Source organism: Lissotriton vulgaris, chromosome 2_1 (assembly GCF_964263255.1).
Source record: "Lissotriton vulgaris chromosome 2_1, aLisVul1.2, whole genome shotgun sequence".
NCBI lineage: Eukaryota > Metazoa > Chordata > Amphibia > Caudata > Salamandridae > Lissotriton > Lissotriton vulgaris.
In genome coordinates this window covers 1,303,200,889-1,303,223,358 of record NC_141687.1, presented here as the reverse complement: position 1 = coordinate 1,303,223,358, position 22,470 = coordinate 1,303,200,889, and the positions used below count along the sequence as shown (strand labels likewise).

The 22,470-nt window shown below is 47.2% G+C and overlaps 1 protein-coding gene across 2 annotated transcripts in view; it reads right to left on the bottom strand.

Moving 5' to 3' along the window:
- Positions 1–22,470, bottom strand: part of MGAT5 (alpha-1,6-mannosylglycoprotein 6-beta-N-acetylglucosaminyltransferase) — a 752,885-nt gene that overhangs the window by 52,611 nt on the left and 677,804 nt on the right. For both annotated transcript variants that reach the window (XM_086957066.1, XM_086957067.1), the window contains exons 13-14: positions 17,304–17,450; positions 9,563–9,679 (exon numbers count right to left, since the gene is read on the bottom strand). In XM_086957066.1, coding sequence (XP_086813192.1) covers positions 9,563–9,679; positions 17,304–17,450 — 264 coding nt within the window. The remainder of the gene's footprint in view (positions 1–9,562; positions 9,680–17,303; positions 17,451–22,470) is intronic.

The following is a 22,470-nucleotide window of genomic DNA, read 5'->3' as shown; positions in this document are numbered from 1 at the left end:
CTGATCTGCGCAGATGAGCTGCGACCACTGCCAACACTTTTGTTAACACCTGTGGGGCATTGAAGGCCGAAGGGGAGCACAGCAAACTGAAAGTACTCTTGTCCTACCGTGAACCGCAGGTAACGCCGGTGGGCCGGCAGGACGGGGATATGAAAATATGCGTCCTGCAAGTCCAACGCTGCCATCCAGTCTCCAGGGTTAAGGGCAGCCAAGACCTGAGACAGAGTCAACATCTTAAACTTCTCCTTCCGGAGGAAGCGATTGACGTTCCTGAGGTCCAAGATGGGGCGCAGGCACCCTTTCTCCTTCTTGGGGACCAGAAAGTAGTGGGAATAACAACCACGTCCTACTTCTGGACCAGGAACGCGCTCAATGGCCCCCTTGGCCAAGAGGGCCATAACTTCCTGTTGAAGAAGCGCTAAGTGATCCCCCGACATGCGGTGAAATTGAGGTGGCATAGCTGGGGAGGGAGTAGCCCCTTTGGATGATTTGCAGCACCCACCTGTCCGAAGTGACAGAACGCCAGTGGAGGAGGTGATGGCGAATCCTGTCGCCCACCGGCGTGGGGTGCACCCCAACGCTCGGACTAGGAAGATTTAGAGGTGGATGCTGCGGGAGCGGAAGAGGACAGGCCCATGCGCTGGCCCCCTGTCCCGCCGCAGCGGGAACCACGTCCGCGCTGAGGTTGGTTCTGCGAAGACTTTTGGCTGAACAAACATGTCTGGGTGCCCCTTCTGTGGCCACAAAAAAGAACTAAAAGCAGACGTGGCCGGTGCATGGTGGAGAGACCCAAGGACTCGGCCGTAGCCCGGGAGTCCTTAAAATGCTCCAGCGCACTATCTGCCTTATCCCCAAACAGGCGGGTACCATCAAAAGGCATGTCCATAAGGGAACTCTGAGCATCCCCCGAAAACCCAGTGGACCGTAAGCAGGCGTGGTGACGGAGGTCCACTGTGGTGGAAATCACCCCACCCAAAGATTCCGAGGTGTCCAGTCCACACTGGATGGCAAACTTCGCTGCATCTTTCCCCCCAGCCACAGCTTGGTAAAGCACTGCCCAAACTTTCTCCGGACACAGAGGCAGCGGCTGCGCAACTGTGTCCCACACAGCATGAGAGTAGTGGCCCAAGAGGCATGCGGTGTTCACCGACCGCAGCCCTAAGCTGGCAGAGGAAAACAGTTTCCTGCCAAACTGGTCCAGCTTCTTAGATTCCTTATACGGCGGGGCTGTAGGGAATGCAAATTGGAAGGTGGAGGCTTGGATGACCAGGCTCTGCGGAGTCGGGTGAGTCGTTAAAAAGGCAGGGTCACCTGGGGTCAGGTGATGACGCCTGGCCACGTTGCTATCAACCAGAACCCCCGTGGCTGGCCTGGACAAAGTGCCCATTAAAACATCTGTTAACGCCTTATTGAACGGTAGCAGAGGCTCCATGGAGCTTGCCACCGGCTGAGGGACTTCAGTGATGAGGTTAGTTTTTATAGTCACCGTAGGCAGGTCCAGGTCAAGGGCCTCAGATGCTCTATGGAGCACCACAGTGTATGTGGCGCCCACCTCCATAGCCCCAGCAGGGGAAAAAAGAAACCAGGCTCAGAGGAGAGGTCAAGGCCACCTGCATCCTCCGACTCTTCCGCCCACTCCTGTTCCGAGTCGCACTGCCGTGCAAGAGGGTCCTCAGATGCTACCCAGTCATCTCCCTCCTCCACTGCCCGTGGCACAGGCTGCGGCGGGGAAGGACAGGGGAATATAAATGGTCCAATGGTGCCGGGAACTGTGCCGGTTGGCACTGATCTGACTCCATAACCCAGTTAGGGTCCCAAACTGGAGCAAAATTGTCTATAAACCCGGGCAAGGGTAGAGGTGGTACAAACGGAACCCACTGCGGTGCCGGGATCGGAGTCATGGGAGGTGCCAGGGCCGTAGCCGCCGGTGGCGGACCAGCAGCACCAGGGCCGGAGCTGCCGGCGGAGGTCCCTGCAGCGCCGGAGCCGCCCGCAATGGAGGGCCCCTCAGGTGGAACCGCGGGGCCTGAAGGCGCGCCGGCAGGAGCTCGAGGCAGGAAAAGGCAGTCCATGGCAGCAAGAAAATGTGGCACCAGGGCCGGAGTCGCTGATGGACCCGGATAAGGTGGGTAGGCCGCGGGGCTCACAGGCTCCAACGGAGCAGCAGGGAGGTAACCCTGGCACCCTCGTGCGCGTCCGGAGACCACCGGGGGATGTCGGAGAGCATAAGCGCTTCTTTGACTTCCTCTTATCATGTCTCTTACCTGATTCAGAGTGTGAAGACTTTGACCCTGAGGAGCGATAAGGATGCCTCCGCGGTCGGTCCCTCAAGCGACCCCTGGATATCGAACGGCGAGGAGACGACTGCCGGGCCTCCAGCAGCTTACGGGACTGCTCCTGTAAGGCCTTCGGAGCCATGGCCATACAGTCGGAACATGACCGGGAATCATGGCCGTGCTCAAGACAGTAGAGACAGACGCCATGGGGGTCGGCCACTGACATCGTACTGCGACAGGCCCCACAGGATTTAAACCCAGGTATCCCTAACTGGCACCAGGAGTCAAAGACTCAAAAAAGTGGAGACAAAAAGTCTCAAAAAAGTTAGTCGAAAAGTGACTGTCAGGAACTCAATAGCAAGGACCCTTGCCCCATCTAATCTAAGGAAGGGTAGATTGAGTTGGCATCTAAAGCTGAAGAGAATTTGGCCCCACCTGTGGCTGTTGTTTAGCAGATTGTTACTCTTGATTGCGTGCTCTGAATTAAGCAGTACCTAAGATGGCGGCAGTTGCCAAACTAAGACTAAGCGTTCTAGTCTTTTGAAGAACAGCTCGAGACCAACCCAACCTGCAGCGCCAGCCCCTTGTGAGCCGCGCACTTCAGCTGTAGAATTTACCAGAGTACAGCGTTTTTCCACAGCATCTGTCCAGAACAGAGAATTTCGTCCCAAACCGAGCCAAATTCAAACCCACAATTTGCGGAAGGGTGTGCACACCAGGAACTCAGTTCCCAACCTTTTTTGAATAATTGAATTCCTTCCTGAGAGAATATTTCTCATCAGGATACCTGGAGGCTACGTGTGAACAACTGTGATAAGTAAGGCTTATTTCAGAGTATCTTTCTTCCTGTCTTGAAGATTCCGAGAGAACCAGAGAACGGCTTTCGAAGTAAGAGAACGACTCCCTACCTTTTTTTTTTTACTGTAATTATCTGCTTCTCCAGAGACATTTTTAGAATTGTATATAGTAAACTGGCAACACAATATGCAACGGAGTAACCAAGTTTAGCTCATCTCAAGTAAAGTGTTAGGAATCTTGCTAAGCTTCTTTTCACAAATGCTTAGAAACAACTTTCAAGAGAAAGACTACAAGTGGTTTAGTCAGGTAAGAGAACAGTTCTAGAGAGAGAGAGTAAGGTAGTTCAGAAGAAAAATCAGAGACATTTAATTGTGCCTTTTTTCCCTTGATAGGTCCTACCTTGAACAACCTCACTTCTAGATATTACCAAGACGTTATCCTTACAAAGTTTCCTGAGAGAGGGGCAAATCTGTAGATAGTCCAGGTAGCTATTTAGTTAAGAGTGAAAGGTTTGCGAGGAGGTTTAGAAGGAGGGAGTCCGAAACCAGATTTATTTTCTCTCACCCAACTGCAGGTCCAGCTAGATCTTTTTCCGACCAGAGAGGGCGGACGCAAAGATAGTCAAGGAGAAGAGTACCCGGGAGGAGAAAGTTGGCAGCACCAGGAACACGCTGGCAGTCTCTCTATCTTTTCCCATTCCCCTTTCCCCTCGTGGGTGCCACTCTAGTATATTCTTTCTGGCAACTGAGAAGGGGATTAGGGACCTGTTGTCTGCTTCTGTGGAGACTCTGGCACTCAAGGTAAGGGTCTTGATAGAGACTAGGGTACGTGCTATAACCGGATCTGCGCTCGCTTGCGCGGAAAAAGAAAGATCTGATGTCAGCGCGCATGGGTGGTGCCTAAGTAGTCTCCGTGGATGAATGCGATGCCAGCGGCGGACGCGGAGCCGCACAACGCCACCTTCGGACGCGCAGGGGTAATGATGACGAAAAACTTTCCGGATCCAGTCTGACGACTGGGGATATTATAAGGTAAGGAATCTATCACTAACGTGCCTCTTTCAGATACAAGTGCCTACATTAGGGATAGAGTGGACTTTATACAGCATATATTGAAGGTTTTCTTTTTGACAAAAAAATCACAAATATTAGTAACCATGGATATCCGTCAATGTTCTTAAACAATAGCCCTGGTTGCCAGTAGGTGGCGTTGTTCGGTGCCACGTGGTGTCGTCCGCACCTGAAATGACATGCACAGTGCCTAAATAGGCGCCACCCCACTCAGACGTCAGATACTTTTTTTCATGACTTTCCACGCCAGAGGAGCGGAACCACTTAATATAGTGACCACTGAAGTGGAAAACTAGGGCCCTGGAAGGGGAAAGCCCTGTGCCTAGGAATTCGTTTGCATAGCGGGGAGGATGGGTGGGTTGGTAAGGAATCTCTGGCTAGATATAGTCTCTACCAGATAAGGCGTTAAAGAAGGTAGGTAACTTGCTCATCTGAAAGAGACTTTACTTACCTTAGAATAGATACCCAAACAATACTTACCCGGAGGTGGGTCTGCTGACCAATTTCACAAGAGGAAGTTCTGCAGGACCAAAAGGACAAAATGCCCATGCCATGAGTGTCCAGGCAGTAGTGTTTGGTATACATGAGCAAGGAAGCCCACATTGCTGCCTGGTAGAAGTCCAGGACCGGAACTGTGTGTGCTATTGTAGTGGTTGCAGCTTTAGTTCTGGTGGAATGAGCATGCAACCCATCAGGGGGCTGCTTCTTAGACAGACTGTAACAGACTTTGATACGGAGCACAATCCATTGTGAGAAGGTCCTCTTCTGTACTGCCCGACCTTTCTTGTCTCTGACATACCCCAAGAACTCATGTGCAGTGAAGGGAAACCGACCACGCTCTTTTTGGTCCAGATGGTTAAGTTGCTACTCTTCCTTAGAGGGATGAGGCGGATCGTAAAATCCAGGCAGAGTGATGGACTGGCGTGCATGGAAGGGAGTAACAACTTTCATTAGAAAGGAAGCTCTGGTACGAAGCACCAGTTTGTCTGGGTAGATGATCAGGTAAAGAAGCTTGGATGAAATTGCTTGGAGCTCGCTGATCCTCCAGGCAGAAGTTATAGCTGCAAGTAAGGCTGTCTTGGTGGTAAGGAGCATAAGTGGACAATTGTGCAGGTGCTCAAAGGGAGCACACGTAAGGAAAGTGAGGAGGACATTGAAGTCCTACTTCGGCATAATGAATGGGGAAGGTGGAAACAAATGTTTCAAACCATTCAGAAACCTATTTTCAATGGAGGATTTGAAGAGGGATGGCTGGTCAGGCAACCGCAGAAAAGCTGAGACAGCAGTAACATAGCCTTTACGAGGGCCCAAAGCAGAGCCCTGGCTGGGCAAGGGAGAGAATGAAAAGGGGAACCTGAGAACGAGAGGTAGAAAGGGGATCAATCTGTCGTTCTGTACACCATGCCACAAATGCTCCCCCAACAACTGGCATACACAGTCTTGATGGAGGGATGCCTGGCTGCCAAGAAATCACAGATGTCAGGTGGAAGGTAAATAGCTGTCAACTGCAGACACTCAATGTCAATGCAAGAAGGCAGAGTTTTGATGGGTTCAGGTGGAAACCCCTCCCCTGCTGCAACAGAACATACTACCGGAGGCCAGCCAGATCGGAGGACGGATGGCCATGCTCAACAGCTTGGGATACCAGACTTTCCAAGCCCAGTCTGGAGTCACAAGGAGGACTTGGGCCTGGTCATTCCCTATCTCTTGAGAACTCTGTGCAGAAGTGGTTTAGGAGGAAAAGCGTACAAGAGGCCTGAACTAAACTCTAGAAGTAAAGCATCTCAAAGCGAGAACAGTCTTGGAAACTCCAACATGCAGAACTGCAGCCATTGCGAGTTCTCAGGAGTGGCGAACAGATCTAGCCAAGGCTCTCCGCACTGCTGAATGAGAGTCTGCACCACCTACAGACAGGTGCCATTTGTGATCTGCTAGGCATCTTAAGCTGAGTTCTTCTGCTCTGACTTTCAGAGAGCCAGTCAGATGTTTAACCACCAGGGAAATAACCTGACATTCCAGCCATGTCCAGAGATGCAGGGCTTCTTCACAAAGGGTCCATGACCTCACCCAGTTTGTAGCAGTACCACATGGTGGCGGTGCTGTCCGTTAACACCTGTACTAGCCTTCCATTGAATCGCCCGGAGCTCCAACAGGTTAATATGGAGTCCAGATTCCCCTGAAAGCCAGAGTCTTCTGATACCACCATTCCCAGATGGCCACCCAATCTCAGGAGTGATGCATGTGTCACCACTGTCATATCTAGCTGGGGAAGAGAGAGGGGTCTGCCGCTGACCCAATCGTGGTTAGGTAACTACCACTGCTGATCTTGTGCCGTTTTGAGATCTGGACCATGTCAGAGAGATTTCTCTGATGCTGTCCTCACTGGAACATCAGGTCCCACTGCAGAGCCCTCATATGCTATCAGCAAGTGTCACAAGTAGAATGCAGGAGGCTATGAGGCCCACAAGCCTCAGTCAGCCTCACGGAAATCCAGGTAAGAGGTTGAAATATCTGTGTCATGGTCTGAATATCCTGGACTCACCATTCGGTAGGATAGGCCCAAAACTGGAAGAAGGAAGAAATTGAGAGAGCACAGGTCGAGGATATGAAAAAGACCTCTGTGCTTCTTGGGCACCAGAAAGGAACGGGAATAACAACCACAACCTACTTCTGGTATTAGCAACCTTGGCCAAGAGAGCTGTCACTTCCTGGCGGAGAAGGGATTAGGCTGTCCTCCTTCAGGCATGGAGGGAGATGCAAACTCTAAGGGGAGGGAGTAGCCCCTTCAAACGATCTGCAAAACCCAACTGTCTGATGTTATGGACCTCCAGTGGGGCAGATAATGGCAAATCCTGCTGCCCACTGGATGCACAACATGGGTAAGGGCAGATGAGGAAGGTTTGGAGGCTGCGGCTGCTGGACGATGGTGGACTGACCCCACCGCTGGCTGCCTGACCCAAGGGCCTGTAGATACTGCATTCTCGGCCACGCAGAGGCTGTGAAGCTTGTGCCCGCTGTGGCTGAGTGGATACAGACGTGGCTGAAAGCCCCTTCACTGACCACAAAAGTAACAAAATGAAAATTGGGGGTGGGGAGGGGCTATGGAAATGCCCAAGGATCTGGCCGAAGCCCTGCTGTCCTTAAAAAGCTCCAGTGCTGAATCCACCTCGTCACTGAAGAGACGGGAGCCATAAAAGGACATGTTCTAACGAGATGCTTGGACAACCCCAAAAAAGCCAGTCGTCTTCAAACAGGTGTGGCGTAGTAAAGCTACCATTGATTAAATTGCTCTACCAAGAGACTATGCTGTGTCTGGACCACATTGAATCATGAACTTCTTTGCATCCCTCCCATCATCAACAGCCTGGAAGAGTATGGCCTGGGCCTCTTCCAGGACCGTTGGCATCACCTTCACAACTGTATCCCAACAAGAGGGGGAATAGAGGTCCAAAAGGCATGCAGTGTCAAACAGACCACACTGCCGGGATGGTGGAAGAAAACACGTTCTTGCTGAAGTTGGGGTGTTGTGCGAAGAAGTTTGGATCCCCGGGTGCGAGGCAGTGGCGACGGACAATCATCCTGTTCACAGGAGCCCCTTTGCTGGGTTTGGACCAAGTCCCAAGCAGATTGTCTGTAAGCACCTCTTTAAAAGGAAGATGCTGTTCTGATGGGGACACTATCGGCTGAAGCACTTCTGTCAGGACATTCATCTTGACTGCCACTGAGGGCAAGCTGAGGTCCAGGACCTCAGCCCCCCTCCTAACCACCATTGCGAAGGAAGCTCCCTACTCCATAGCCAAGGAAGGGAAAGAAAGCAGGCTAGTATCTGGAGAATTGTCCAGTCCACTTGCTGCCTCCAGATCCCTACAACGAAGATCTAGGACTCCGCGACCCCTCCCGGGACCTTCCTCGATGGGAATCTGGATAGTCGTGGCATTGCATGCCACGCTGCCAGGAGCTGGAGGGATGACACCCTCAAGACCTTCGGGCGCACGGCACGGCAATCTGAGCAGGCCTTCGGGTCATGGTCACGCTAGAGGCACCAGCAGCAAAGAAGGTGCAGGTCCATCACGGACATTGAGAGGTGACGGGCGCCTCAGGGCTTGAAGACGGTTTTCTTAGGTGATATACCTGCGACGCCAGGAGGAAAACATCACAAAAACTCTCAACAAAATGTCAAAACAAGTTACTCAAAAACTGACTAAAGGGTAGCTCTTCCCAGATCTGTGTCGACTAGAGCGGAAAAGAAAAGAAATGACATCAGTGCGCGGTATCTATATAGGCGCCACCACTGCGTGCTGATGTCATTTCTTTTCTTTTCTGCTCTAGTCGACACAGATCTGGGCGGTGGTGGCGCCTATATAGATACCGCGCATGTCACTTCTGGGGTGGCCAATGCGTTGCGGAGTGGAATATTGCCACCTACTGCTTGCAGGGGTACTACTCAAGAAAAATTCAGATACTAAATTCCATTTTTAAAGTGGCTCAAACTCCAATCAAAGAATATCTCATTCTCAATGAGCCTGAAGGAGATTTCCTTCCTAGACCTCACTGTCTAAGTCTTAGACAACAACTTCTTACCACATTATCTTGCAAACTGACAGATGGGAAATCATTGCTAATGTATAAAAGCCATCACCTGAGAACCTTAAGGGACAAACTCACGTAGGGACAATTACTCAGATTACGGTGAAACTTTACCAGGATATCAGATCTATCATCTATGCAATATGGTGTTCCAGTAACAAAATATATGTTTGTCAAACCATACAGTAAGTGAAGAGCAGGATCTTATAATATCATAGTTATTAAGAGTGAGACCAAGTGAGTGCGATTAGTTGAACATTATAAGAATTTGGGCCACACTATGGATGACACAGTATGCAAATCACTGAAGTTGTCTCCAGATTAACAAAGCAGCAGTTTGACAGCTACATTAGAACTCTGTGAGTGAAGATGGACGGAGCGTTGTAAACTCCATTGACTTTGGAATGAATGGGATGAAAGAAAGGGGCCAACTGGACATCCCGCACTGTAAAAACCAACATTCCAATGATGTTTCCCTCTTCTACAAATGTTGCGGTTCTCTCCAGGTCTGCTGCCTTGTAATCCACCACTAGTGATATTAATCAATTAGGATGTTTTGCCCTATCGATTACTTAGCATGAAGATTCGCCATGAAGGCGCACCCACCCCAATTCTCCTGCTTTGCTAGACATATTCCACTACATGACAATTTGTCATTGGTTATTCCTCTTAATTGTTCAACATGAACACAGTTTATTAAGTACATTATCTGATCAGCAGTTTTGTCAGCTTTGATTTCTGAGACTGACATTTTCACGGGATTTTCAGCCAGAAGCATTAAAATGAATATCTCGTGTCACTGGAAAGGTCGAATATATGTATCCTACTTACCCGTTCATTCAGTATTGCCTTTACTGCCTTTTCCACTTCTATTGGATCGTTGATATTCACAGTCCAAACATATGGCTTCCCGATGTAAACTTCAGCGTAAGGATGCTGGGATGTTAGCTGCAATGAGAAATAATATTAATCTATGCCGATAAACTTGAATGTTTCAGCACACATTTTTTTATTTTGTGTTGTCACTAGGACACCTAAAACACAGATGGACACCAGAATGACCAGAGTGTGATTCGATGATGCAAATGAGCACTTAGCATTTTTAGTGTTTAAAAAGTCAATGAATATAGGAATCTTTGTCAGCATCCCAGAGGAGAACCAGTTGTCTTTGTTTTATTGTATTAAACACATCTGTTTGGGTGTCCACTGGAACAGCATGCAAAGATAAACAGGACGGTGACTTTCCTGGCCAGTAGTCCTTGAACCATTGTGGATATGAGAAACTGCTTCTTTCCCTGTTCAGGTCCTCCTTTTGCGCTAGAACTATCTGGTAGGTGGTAAGAGAAATTCATATTGTCTACTTTCTCAGGTATACTTTTTCACTAATTCAATGAATACCCGCAATCCTCCAATGCCATGGGGTACTGAGTTTTACCTAGGAACCTGCAAATGTCATCCCCAACCTGATAATTTCAAACTGGCCTAACCTGGAAATTGGTTTCCAGGTTAGGCCTAGTGGTGTAAACTAGATAATGATCAAACATGTCCTTCAAAACTGAATGCTTCTTAAGAAAACATGACGTGGTTGGTATAGGCTTCATGTGTTCTTTGAGTTATTAACTCATACTTCAGGCTAGACATCAGGAAAATCCTCCACCGCTATTTCAAAAAGGCATTGAACACCATCTCTCTTTCTCAAGAGCTGGGAGTATTGCTTGAATGCTGGAACACACTGTAGCAGGATAAGTCTAAACACCCTGTTCTCAGTTTGGACTGGAGACGTGGCTATCCACAGTGGGAACACAAGGTGGGCACCTCGTTATATAATAGCATAATGAGGACCTAATTCTATGTTCCCACTGAGGGAGCCACCATAGCATAAGTTCTATAAAAACATGTCAGGAGTCCCATCTTGACCCAAGAAAACACTAGCAAACTGAGTTTGTTTCTGTGTAACATAATTCTAAGCACCCTTTCTAGTTATCTGTTAATAAAGGCCTTAATCTTCTTTTAAGATATGGCATTCTCAGGATATTGAGTATATTGTGTGCTTCATGCTGAGCTTGAGTTTTTAACTCCTACAGACTCCTAATGTAAGAGTTCTGGAGAGTAAAGTGCCCAAAGTGAATAACCAGCCATAATTTGAGTGCTGTAGTTTTGGGGAGCCCTGGGGAACCAGTGGTGAGTAATAGTACAGAGACAAGATACTGCCTGGTAGCCACTGTGATCCCCAGGAGCCCGTTAAAAGGTTTGTTTGTTTTTGACATGTATAAATAATAGGGTAAAGCATAGCCAAATCGCAGGTGAAGATAGTTCGGAGCAGGCTAGTGCAAATAGGCAGGAGGTCTAGGTCTCAGGCCGAGTATCCAATAAACATCTCGCCTCCTATCTTTTTTACAAAGCAAGCCATGAACCTGATCAAGGCGCAATTTGAGATGGTATTCCGAGGGTCGAAACAGGCCAGCACTGCACCTCTTCCAGATCTGACACCCTTGTCGATACAGCCCCTTTGTAGTAGAGCCTTTCTATATCCTAGGAGGTTGTAGCACAAACAGCCCATGCAAAATGTCTTCCCTATGTTGGCCACAGAGCCTGCACGTTTCCTGTGCGCATTCTCTTTTTCATTTAGGGAGATGGCAATTCATTAGAATTACCCCCATTCTCAGTTTTGCAAAAACCAAGCTTAGTGCATGCGTTGAAGGTAAGTGTTCGATAGCTCTGGGATTTCATCTGTGCATAGGTGCAAAGGGTCATCCAACCGTGACTCCATGCTGAGAGACTGGCCCTGTCTTCTACCGAAGAGTCGTTTCACACGGTTTTACTATCCTCTTGTATTCCTGTTGGCTTGCGTGCAAGTTCCAGAGCTGGCTCAGGCCAAGAGTGCTAAGGCCGCAGGACAGATAGCTACGCCCCTCTGGCCATCAGCTCTACCCATAAATGAGGAGGCAGGCTTCTAAACAAAGTGTGGGACTCATAAATAATAGGGTGTCAAGCTTGCCCATGAACACAAACGGTGTGAACAGACTTCCGAGAAGGAGAAATCAAGATGACAATCTGTTTGGTTTAACATGGTCATTCCAAGCCTCAAAAAGGTGATTCACTAGGGTTATTAGGTGAAATATTTCTCTCGCATCTCTGTAGACATCTGTGAAGACAAAACGTCACAAAACAAAAACTACAAACAAATGCTCGGACAAAGTTTGTAAATGTTGCCTATTTTTTAAAATCAAGCAGTATTAGTGGACAGACCTATGTGTTACACAGTGTTAACTAACAGCTTATTGGTTTTTACCAATACAATGATTTTTAAAAATCTTTTCGGATACATTTTTTTTACAAAAACATTTTAAAAACCGCTGCCAGTGCGTTGACGTGTGAGCGCACACAGGTGGATGACATTCAATGTTTTTGTAATAAACTTTTACAAAAACATTAAAAGATAGCTGTTCGAATATGTGCAAGAATGCAAATGCATTGGCCTCCATACATTAATGGGCTAGAATCCCATTCTAAGATGACCACCTATGCATGCAGAGGCAGCCATTTTAGAATGGTTTCAATGCCCATTCAGATATGGACATGGGCATAGGGCCAGGTTACAGTGTAGCTGAGCCCTCGGAATGTCAAAACTGGGGTAATTTAAAAAAAAATGTCCGGGCTTCTGAAGGAGAGAACTGTTTGGGCATCAGTGCCCTTTGTGCACAAGCAGAATACAGCCACTTGCTCAAGAGGACAGAGACAAAGTTGTATGCAGCAGTGGGAGGAAACACATTGAAGTAGACCTTCCCTTGTATTTGAGGGAAGGCTTAAAACACAGCTCACATTAAGATATAGTATATAGCACACAACATTTCTACACCTCCTGCCACCTACCAGAAATAGGAAAGCTCGAATGGTTGAAACAGCTACTCTAAGGAATTTAGAGTCCATTTCTGTAGAGTGACTTTGTTAGAAGGCCCTGCCCTTACAGCCCCAGCTGCATTTGTATCAGGATCCCTGATACTGATTTTCGGGTCTTGGAGAACCTTTACCTAAGCCCGTCTGATGGTAATGATGCCTGGTTAAACAAAGAGGAGCGCACCAAGCACAACCCTCAAAGAAGCAGACAGCTACTGCTCCAACATGGAATTAAGTCACACAAGCACAATTGTGGCAGCATACTTGTTTTGTGTTTAGTAGTGATCAGTAGTGTGAACAGGCTTTTTCTGTGTCACAGGAGCAGTGCCTACTGGCCCATTAATAAAAGTTCTGTGGCTAAGTAGTTAACTCATCCTTGATTTACACTAATTGAGTGCATCGCCGACCAGCGAGTGATACTTGCGTGTGCCTACTGGGACGTATGTGCGACAGTATATGGTACATAACAGGGAGTTCGATGATTTCCATTTTGGAAGCTCGGGGCCTGTAGAAGCTTGAGGAGGTGAGGACTGCAACACCCAGACAGGAGAAGTGGAATCACTGGATTTGGACTAAAATGGGGAGACCATGAGTCCCACACTTTGTTTAACAGCACTCTTCAACAGGAGAGACTACCACAAAGAGTTCTAGCTGCTATAACCAGGACTATGAGAAAGCTCTGCTAGTGTTCCTGCTTGGTGGGGAGCTCTCACTTAAAGTTAAGACCTCTTGCTCTCAGCCTGGAGCACAAGCCATCTGCCTGGTTGCCACGACCCGTAGGCCCCATGAGGAGGAGAGCGAAGCCCAGCAGGTATCCTACTAAGGGCATCCTGGTGAAAGTAATGTGAAGTGCCTGGTCTGGTCGACGTCTGCAAAGACAAATCGGCAACACCCATGTGCCAGGAGGTGCCACTGCGAAGTAAAAGCCATCGCCATTGTGCAGAGCCAGTCAGTCACCCTGGTATGCCAGGTGGGGGCCACAGTGAAGTAACGGATGTGGACTTTGAATGGAGGAAATCAGTGACACCTCTGTGCCAGGAGCGAGCCACCCTGAAGGCTCGCCGTTGCCTTGGATCATCATACCCAGGCTTTTCTGAGGAACACTTACCAATTGCGAGGGACCATGGAGAAGGATGTCCCCCTCTCACAATGGTCTGTCCGAAGACAGAGAAGGCCGGAAGTGTCATCAGTGAAAAACTGGAGATGTGCGGACACTCAGTGTCATGAGAACAGAGTCCGCAGAAATGTGTCTTGGTCCTTTTGCACTTGCTGGCTGATAACAGTTTGAGTAAGACTGTTCCGAGGCCAGCAGGTCTTTGGGGGACTTCCATAAACTTAGTGCGTAGTGCTGATGAAGTTGACACAAGGTCAAACTTCGACTTTGTTGAGTGGTGACTAGCATGGTGCACAACTAAAAGTCACCTCCACTATCGAATAGCAATAACTTCCAGCTACCTCCATTCACTTTACCAGCACAAATCAGGCTTTAATTCAGCATCTGCATACAGTCATTGGGCCGAATGGCGACTTTTTTCATTAAGATGCCAAAAGCTGAGGGCGTCAACGGAGAGCAGCCTGCCTCATCATTTATGGGTAGAGCTGATGGCCAGAGGGGCATCGCTATATGTCCTGCGGCCTTAGCACTCTTGGCCTGAGCGAGCTCTGGGACTTACACGCAAGCCAACAGGAATACAAGAGGATAGTAAAACAGTGCGAAACGACTCTCTTCAGTAGAAGACAGGGCCAGCCTCTCAGCAAGGAGTCACGGTTGGATGACCCTTTGCACCTATTCACAGTTGAAATCCCAGAGCTATCGAACACTTACCTTCAACGCATTCACTAAGCTTGGTTTTTCAAAACTGAGAATGGGGGTAATTCTAATGAATTGCCATCTCCCTAAATGAAAAAGAGAATGTGCACAGGAAACGTGCAGGCTCTGTGGCCAACATAGGGAAGAGATTTTGCATGTGCTGTTTGTGCCCCAACCTCCTAGAATATAGAAAGGCTCTACTACAAAGGGGCTGGATCGACAAGGGTGTCAGATCTTGCAGAGGTGCAGTGCTGGCCTGTTTCGACCCTTGGAATACCATCTCAAATTGCGCCTTGATCAGGTTCATGGATTGCTTTGTAAAAAAGATATGAGGCGAGATGCTTATTGGATACTCGGCCTGAGACCTAGACCTCCTGCCTATTTGCACTAGCCTGCTCCGAACCATCATCACCTGCGATTTGGCTATGCTTACGGACAGCTTTGGATAACAAAAATGCCATTGGAAAGGGAGAGGAGCACAGGCTGTCGGCCTGGGACTTAGATGTCTATTTTAATTAGGACTGCCGTCTCCTTACTGCAACACAATTATAGGTCCTACGAATAGTGCATTCATAACAGAGTTTAAGTATGACATGATGATGGATGTCTTAATAATACTGTAAAAATTGTGGATCAAATTATCAATTTTATATATTATAATGATTTTAATTTTGTGGAGCGATGCAAGCAGGGGTGGCTCTAGGCTCATGGTGGCCCTGGACAGGGAGCGTAGGTAGGGGGCCCGGAAGAGGGGATCTGGGCGGGGCAGAGCGTGGAGGCCAGTGAAAAGGGGGGTGGGTCAGGGGGGTTTGGAAGTGGAACGGAGCCGGAGGCCACCAAATCCCTGCCAGGGGCCACCACACAAATAGGTATCCATCCTCAGAGGATTATTATATTAAGGATATATATTGGTGTGGTGGCCCCAGGGATTTGGTGGCCCTGTGCAGGTGCACAGCTTGCACATGCCTTAGGCCGCCCCTGTTGCAAGGGTTTTAACAAATCATGCAATAAACTTTATTTAACTGAATGGAAATAACTGTCCTCACAAGAAAGTGACAGAGGGACTCAAATGATATCCACCAGAATGAGAGCACAGACCTCAAGAGACAGTGGATATTATTTAAGTGAGTTACCTCTATGCTTTGTGGGCTTACATTGAAATACTTTTGTCATAAAATCAAGCATTTGACTGAACAATAATCTTATTGCGGTTACTATTTGCACTTTGAGACTTGCACATGTGTAAGCCTTGCACCTACCTCCCCCTCGAAGAGCCTTGGACTGCTCAACCAGAGCTACTAGTGAGTCAAAAGCTGAAAAAGGTAGTATTTGGACCAGTTTTTCTGTATCTATAGTAGAGGGCCCAGGGACAGCAAGGGGCAAAAAAAGCCAAGAGCCACGAAGTAGGCCCAAGTGACTGCCTCAAAGGATTCTAACAAACCCCCATATGCAGAATGCTCTCTGTGAACATATTCTGCTTTGATAGTACCAGCAAGGATTTTCAGATGTTTACTCTGAAACCAATGCTGCTCGGCACCTGGGTCTCACTGGCTTGGCTGAACTACACAAAGCAGTAGTTCAGTCAAGCATGGAAGAACCAAGGGATGACTTCGGCCCCCTTTCACAGCTCTTGCTGTGAATGTGCGACAGCTAACAGCTGTGGCCCTCCAAATGGCTGTTGCGGGTCGTTAAGTGTAGAACCTTCACAGCAAAAGCTGTGAACAAAGGCTTCGGAGACATAGGGAATTTCAGCCCCCTCGAGCTCCTAACGGACTCTGTTTTCCAAAATACTGCTTACAACTTTCTGCCCTCTTAAGGCAGAATCTCGAATAGATTTACAGCCAGCAGCTGGCCTATCCTAGCCCGTTAACGGTCAGCTCCCTTTTTAAAGGCAATCGCCTTTGGCTTGGGCCTTTAACTCTGGAGCGGGCCTTTAATGGCGTGTAGCGCTGAGCTATAAAGCTATATAGCAGAACGTGATATGACTTTTGTTCTGGTTTGAAAGAGCATTTCTACTAATGGAATGAGTATATTAAAATAGTTGGTATTGCAAAGACCTTAAAATGGGATCATATTCTGAGGGTGGCTTTTGAAAATTTGGCAATTACGAAACTTCAATTCAAGAGTCCGTTGAAAAATAAAAATCCATCAGTGGGCACCTGTGAAGTAATGCAAAACGATAGGGGCCCACTGCAGAATGTATTCCAAGGATATTCATTTGTCTTGTGCTGAATGGGTGTCCCTGAAGGGCTGAGGCCCCTACTGCATTGCAAAGGTTACAAGGACCCTGCGTTTCTATTGATACTGCAGGTGAAATCACATTTCCGCATATTTGATGCGTTGAACTGGGCTTAGACTTAATACTTTGAAGTGAAAATGTGGTGAAACAAAATGTGTTCGAAACAGTTTGTAAAGCAAGAAAGAAAGCGTGTACCAAAAAAAATATTGTTACTAGTGTATCAACGAGATCGGATTTACAGCACTGTAAAGTCTAACATTGGCAATATTCACCTGCACTTCAAGAGAAAGATGCATTATACCCCTTTTTCTCCTGGTTTTGTTTACATCAGTGTCAATGAAACAGGTTCTAAAAATGAACTTGGCTGGAAACTGCATAAAACAGCCACTCTGAATCAGCTTTCTGGACGGCGAGTTCTTGACGCCAGGGAAAGTTTACATTAAGAGATTGCAGAAAGGGTTTCTGTTTTGGTCATAGCGTAGCTTTACACTGGTCTTGACTACTTACGTTGGCATTTCCTTATACTGAACCAGGTTTAATATGCTCAACAAACACCACCTGAAACACACCATGGAGCACAAGCTGTGAGGTTCACAGGTTGGAAATAGACATAAGGTTTTGCTTACCTCGCGCAGGGTTGGTTTGCCTTTAAAAAAATCTGTGTTTTTGCTGCTTTTTGGAGGCCAAAATTTGGGATTTAAAAATGCACATCCATTGGCAATAGCTTCAAGAGGAGCAGGGCCTTCGTAGGGAAACCCAAGACCAACAAACAACTGCAAAATAAAAATAAGACTTTGGGAATCGATAATGATTTGATTAAACACATTTTTGCAAATTGTATCAGTTCGGTCACAGCACAGTACAATCAGTAACTCTGCTTGGCCCCTGGTCGTTATTGTACAGGCAATTCCTCCAGAGGAATGAATTTGAGTTCAAGCATTAGCACATGACAATAAAGATAAGAGTACAATACAATAGGATTCCTAACCCAATTTTAAATAAACATGAATAATGTAAACACAAAAAATAAATTAAATGCAATTAGGGAATCAAGGTTATGACGTTTTAAAGTTGAGGCAAAATTGTCACAAATATCCATAGGAATAATGGTTTTTTAAAACTCACCACTGTTAGTCTCTGTACATTACCTAGAAATGGACACCAGATGGCACCCTTATACCAGAAAAAGACCATAAGGAAATGTTACCAGCGAACTGCTCTGCTTGACAGAGGCCATGCGGTCTGGGACAGATCTTTGGAACACTCCACTGCTTTCAAACTTCTTAGCAAGGCCTAGCTTTAGGGCAGTGCGACCGGTGTGGCAGCAGTGGGCGCTGACCAATGGAGGGCGCTGTGTTTAGCAAAAACTTATGCTTTGAGAGACGAGGGGCACATTTGACCAGTGGTAGCCAGAGAATCCAAGGAGGCCGTCATGGGATGTGAGGGCGCCAAAAATGATTGTCGCACTAGGCGCCATCAGCGCTAAAGCCAGCCCCTGTTCTCAGTAGTAGTCTGGGGACCCCAGTCACAGCCCCATGAGGGAGACAGATCTCCCTAGGAAGAACCAATCTATCGTAACAGAGGTTCTCCATCCACCTATCATGGTGGGAATATTTCCCTCTCTTCAGTGCTTAAGTTGTAAAGCAAACAAGTGCCAGTCAGGGCTGTTGTCGGGTTGGTCACTGCATCTTGCATCACACATTGCCCCTGCTATGCTGCCAATGAGAGTAACAAAACAACTACTTACAATCACACTCTGTGACAATTCGCACTATCTCAGGGCCACTAAGTAGAATAATTGTTTGGGCAGCAGGTAATAGTCATTTTTAACGTATATTGAACTGATAATTAACTGTTACTGTGCTCATCTCTAAATTAGCCAGACAGCACCACCGTGTGGGAAACTGTGATAAGCTCTGGTGTTGACGAATAAGTGCTGGTGCAGAGCACAGGAAACCACAGGCTCAAATTAAGCACTGCATCTAACTGCTGTATAAACCAACTGTTTCACAATGTTAAAAGAAAACGGTTTGATCTACCAAGGACGTATTGTGCTGCGAGATAAAGTATCAGCTACCAGGACGTCAGACAACTGTCTGTTGTGTACTCACTTCTTCTAATAACAAAAACTAGAAAAAAAAAGAGTAGGACCTCCCTGCCCCTGATTCCTGCTAAAGCCCTCGTCCTGGCTTTTGCGCACCAGAGGAAGTAAACAAGAGATTAGCCAGATGAACCGTGGAGATTTTCTGTGCCTCGGTGCGAGTAGAGGAAGAAGAGTACTTCAAGTGCCTATACCTAGAGTAAAGGAGGGTCATTCCTTTTTTCAGATGTTCTGCCAGGACCTTTTGAAGATTCAATGACAAGATACCATTTTATCCTGTTCATTCACCAATGATTGGTGGATGCCCTACGACTAATGCTGTTAGAAAGCGGACCAATACCCAACTCCCATCTTCAATAGTAACCTTTTAACCCTACTATGTAACCTTTCCCTGAGACACTCATGTTAAAAGTAAGAAGTTGCGTCTTGGCCAACAAAACGCCCCCGCTCAGTCACTCCAAGGCCCCTCTCAGAATCACCCAATGTGGAAATGAGGAAACACCCCGTTTTCCAAATCTGGGAACAGCTTCTCCTCCTGGTGTAGGAAGAGAAAAGTCTGAGGACCTTTCTAGATGAAAATGTTTGTCATTTGAGCTTCCATTTGGGATCTTCATCCAATTTTACATGACGTGGTCTGGGAAATAGGCACACATACTGTGACATTGAATAGCAGTGTCACAGTACACAGAGTCCTGAATACCAGCAAAACTAAAAATGGGCTTTCCATTGCAAAATGCTGCCATTCCTACCATCCACGAAGAAGCTGAGCCTCTGTACCCCCAACTCACAAATTCACTCAATAATAAAGTTTCACTGACAACAATGACAATATACGTCAGACAGGCTGGGCCCGAGGACTGACCAGAGCAATGACCGTCATCGTTTTTTTAATTTGCGCTCTCAGTTGATTCACCATTCCACTTCAGCTGAGCTATCTTTGCTCTTCAATGCTTAAATCTGAATGTACTCATTGGTAGGTGGAAGAATGTGAGGCCTGAACCTGTTCAGTATGCCCAAGATAACACGGCAATCCAATGATAAAGCTACCACTGCTAAGCACTGGTTCAAGTACCTATAGTTCATTTGAGGAAATCTCAGCTGCAGAACTCAAAAGAGATAGCTTTGTGATTGCTTTTTCAAGCTTTCTAAATAGGTTTATGAACTTAGTGTCAGAAGAAGAGTTATCCATACTTTGGAAGTAAGAAGTATACAGTGTCTTCCCAATTTCGAGGAGTCCTTAGAAGGGAACATGACCAGCAGAGTTTGATTCAAACTTCTAAGTATGTTAGATTGTCCACAAGCTTAGTGGAAGCCCATGCAGCCCTGACCTAGAAGCTGTAAAGCAATACCATTTACGTAGATGAAAAATCTGTTTCAGGGATAATTTTTGGATCAATTGCAACTTGCATATCGAATCAGATGGCACGGCAGTAAATTACCAGAACAGTGGGGATTGCAATAATCATACGACAAGTTTAATGATATGCCTCCCATTAGACCTCTGTTTTTCATTGATAAAATATGGCAAATGTAACAATTTCTCCAGTTGAAAAAAACTGATTCGGACTACTTTGTGTCTCAAGGATCTATGCAAAGTCTGTAAGAATCAAAGACCCCTGTGATCCATGCCACTGATCTTGGCCATGGAAGGAGTCCTTGCATAGGAAGAGAGCAGAGCCCCCTCTGTTCCTTATGCGGTTCATAACCTTCATTTGCTCCCCCACACAGTTAGAACAAGGGACCAGGAGTAAGAATACCTCCTCCATCTTCAAGGACACCAACATCTATCTTGACAGCAGAATAAACATTCAGAGAAAAAAGACTTTCCAGCTGCTGAAAAACACAAGGTGCATGAGCAGGATTCTTCTCAACTTCCATCATGATAAATCCATCAGGAGAAGAAGGTAGTCACAGAGAAGAGGCACCCACTAGTGAGGACTCCAGAACATAGACACTTGGCACACCCAATATGTAAATCCTGGCAAGCACTCTGCATGCAGGTCAACAGCAGAGTGCCTGTTGATGGCCCAGTTTAAGACTGTTTGCCCACAGTAGGTAGTTGGAATAACAACAAATGGCAGCCAAATGCATGCGAACAGTGACCTGCTAAACAGCTCAGCTTATCAAACATGTGGCAATAACAGGGCAACAAGCCTTTTGCACAGCAGAAGGCATGCTAATGTTTATACTAAAATGACATGTATTATATACTTACACACACATTTATATTTTTTTAATCAGCAAAAGAATAAAGTGGGCACTCAAGAATATGCAGGTGCATGAAATGATTTATTTAGTGCCTGGCAGTCAGCATCAATGCATTTTTGCATCTATACACCATGCTTGTAACATGAATTGGTTTAGTACAAGTCGGATGGAAAGGGGCGACCAACTTGGTCCCCCCGAACGTATGGCTGAGTGCCTCGATCCCCCCGGGAAGCCATTTTTGGGCGGGAGGCGCGTCTCGGCTGGTATGCCCGAAGCGGCGTAGCCGGGGCGCGCCTGTTCCCGCCCTAGAGTGGGCTGGCCTAGACACTGACGCAGCCAGCCACGCCCTCGGGGCAGGCAGGGGCGGGTATACGCCCGCCCTGAAGACGGATAAAAAGGGACGCAAGACCAGAAGACGGCCTCTTGTTCTTGTGCTCTGAAGCTGCACCTCCTCGCTGCACGTGAGCTCGGGACAGAACGAAGAGCCAATTTTGAGCGTTTTAATCTTTCTTTTTGTCTTCTAGATACTTCGTTTGAAAAATGCCTAAGAAAGGCGCGAAGAGAATGTCGACTGACCAGATGGTTCGGGTTCTCATGAAAGAAATGAAAACGAGACAGTGCATCAGCCGCCTGATTCATCACCCCTGGGACATGTTTCGCTCTGAATACCACGTTCAGTTGCATACATAGTAAGACAATTTCTTTAAGCAGCCTTAAAATCATTTTACAACGTGCTGCCTGACTATTGATGCATTCTACAACGGTCATATTGTCAGACCAAAATATGACAGAGTGATTTTTGAATCCATCGGGCCAGGTTCTGAGGGCCACCAAAATGGGAAACAGTTCAAGGAAAGCAATATTACTCGTCAGCCCCTCTTCATGCCACCATGTTGGCCACCTTTGTGCCGACCATTTTGTGCCGAAGATGGCGCCAAAGCCCATGCTTCCCGCTGAATCCGTCCATAGACCAAGCTCTTTAGAGGACAAGGCTGGTTTGTTCCAGACGACTCGACCATTGAAATCCGCCAAAAATGCTAACCAAATACGCATATCTTGGCGGACCTCAGCCGATAGTCTTGTGCGATGATGACCCTCCTTTAGGCCGACCATCGCCTGGGCAATCGAACGGGAAAAGGGGCGGGCCATTGGGATCACCCTTAGGGCAAAATTCAACTTCCCCACCAATTGCTGCAATTGATGCAGCGTAACTTTAGATGCAGTAATACACATTTGCAGGGCTGCCCTGAATTTCGATACTTTGGCAGCTGGTAAACGAAAACAACCCTCACTAGAGTCCAACTCGATCCCGAGAAACTCGAGGCAAGTCGTGGGACCCACAGTTTTACCTGGCGCCAATGGCACGCCAAATTGATTCATTAAAACACAAAATTCATTCAAGGCCCGGGCACATTCATCATCCCCAGCGGCCCCAAGGAACAGAAAGTCATCGAGGTAATGCATCACATTTCGAAAACCCGTTT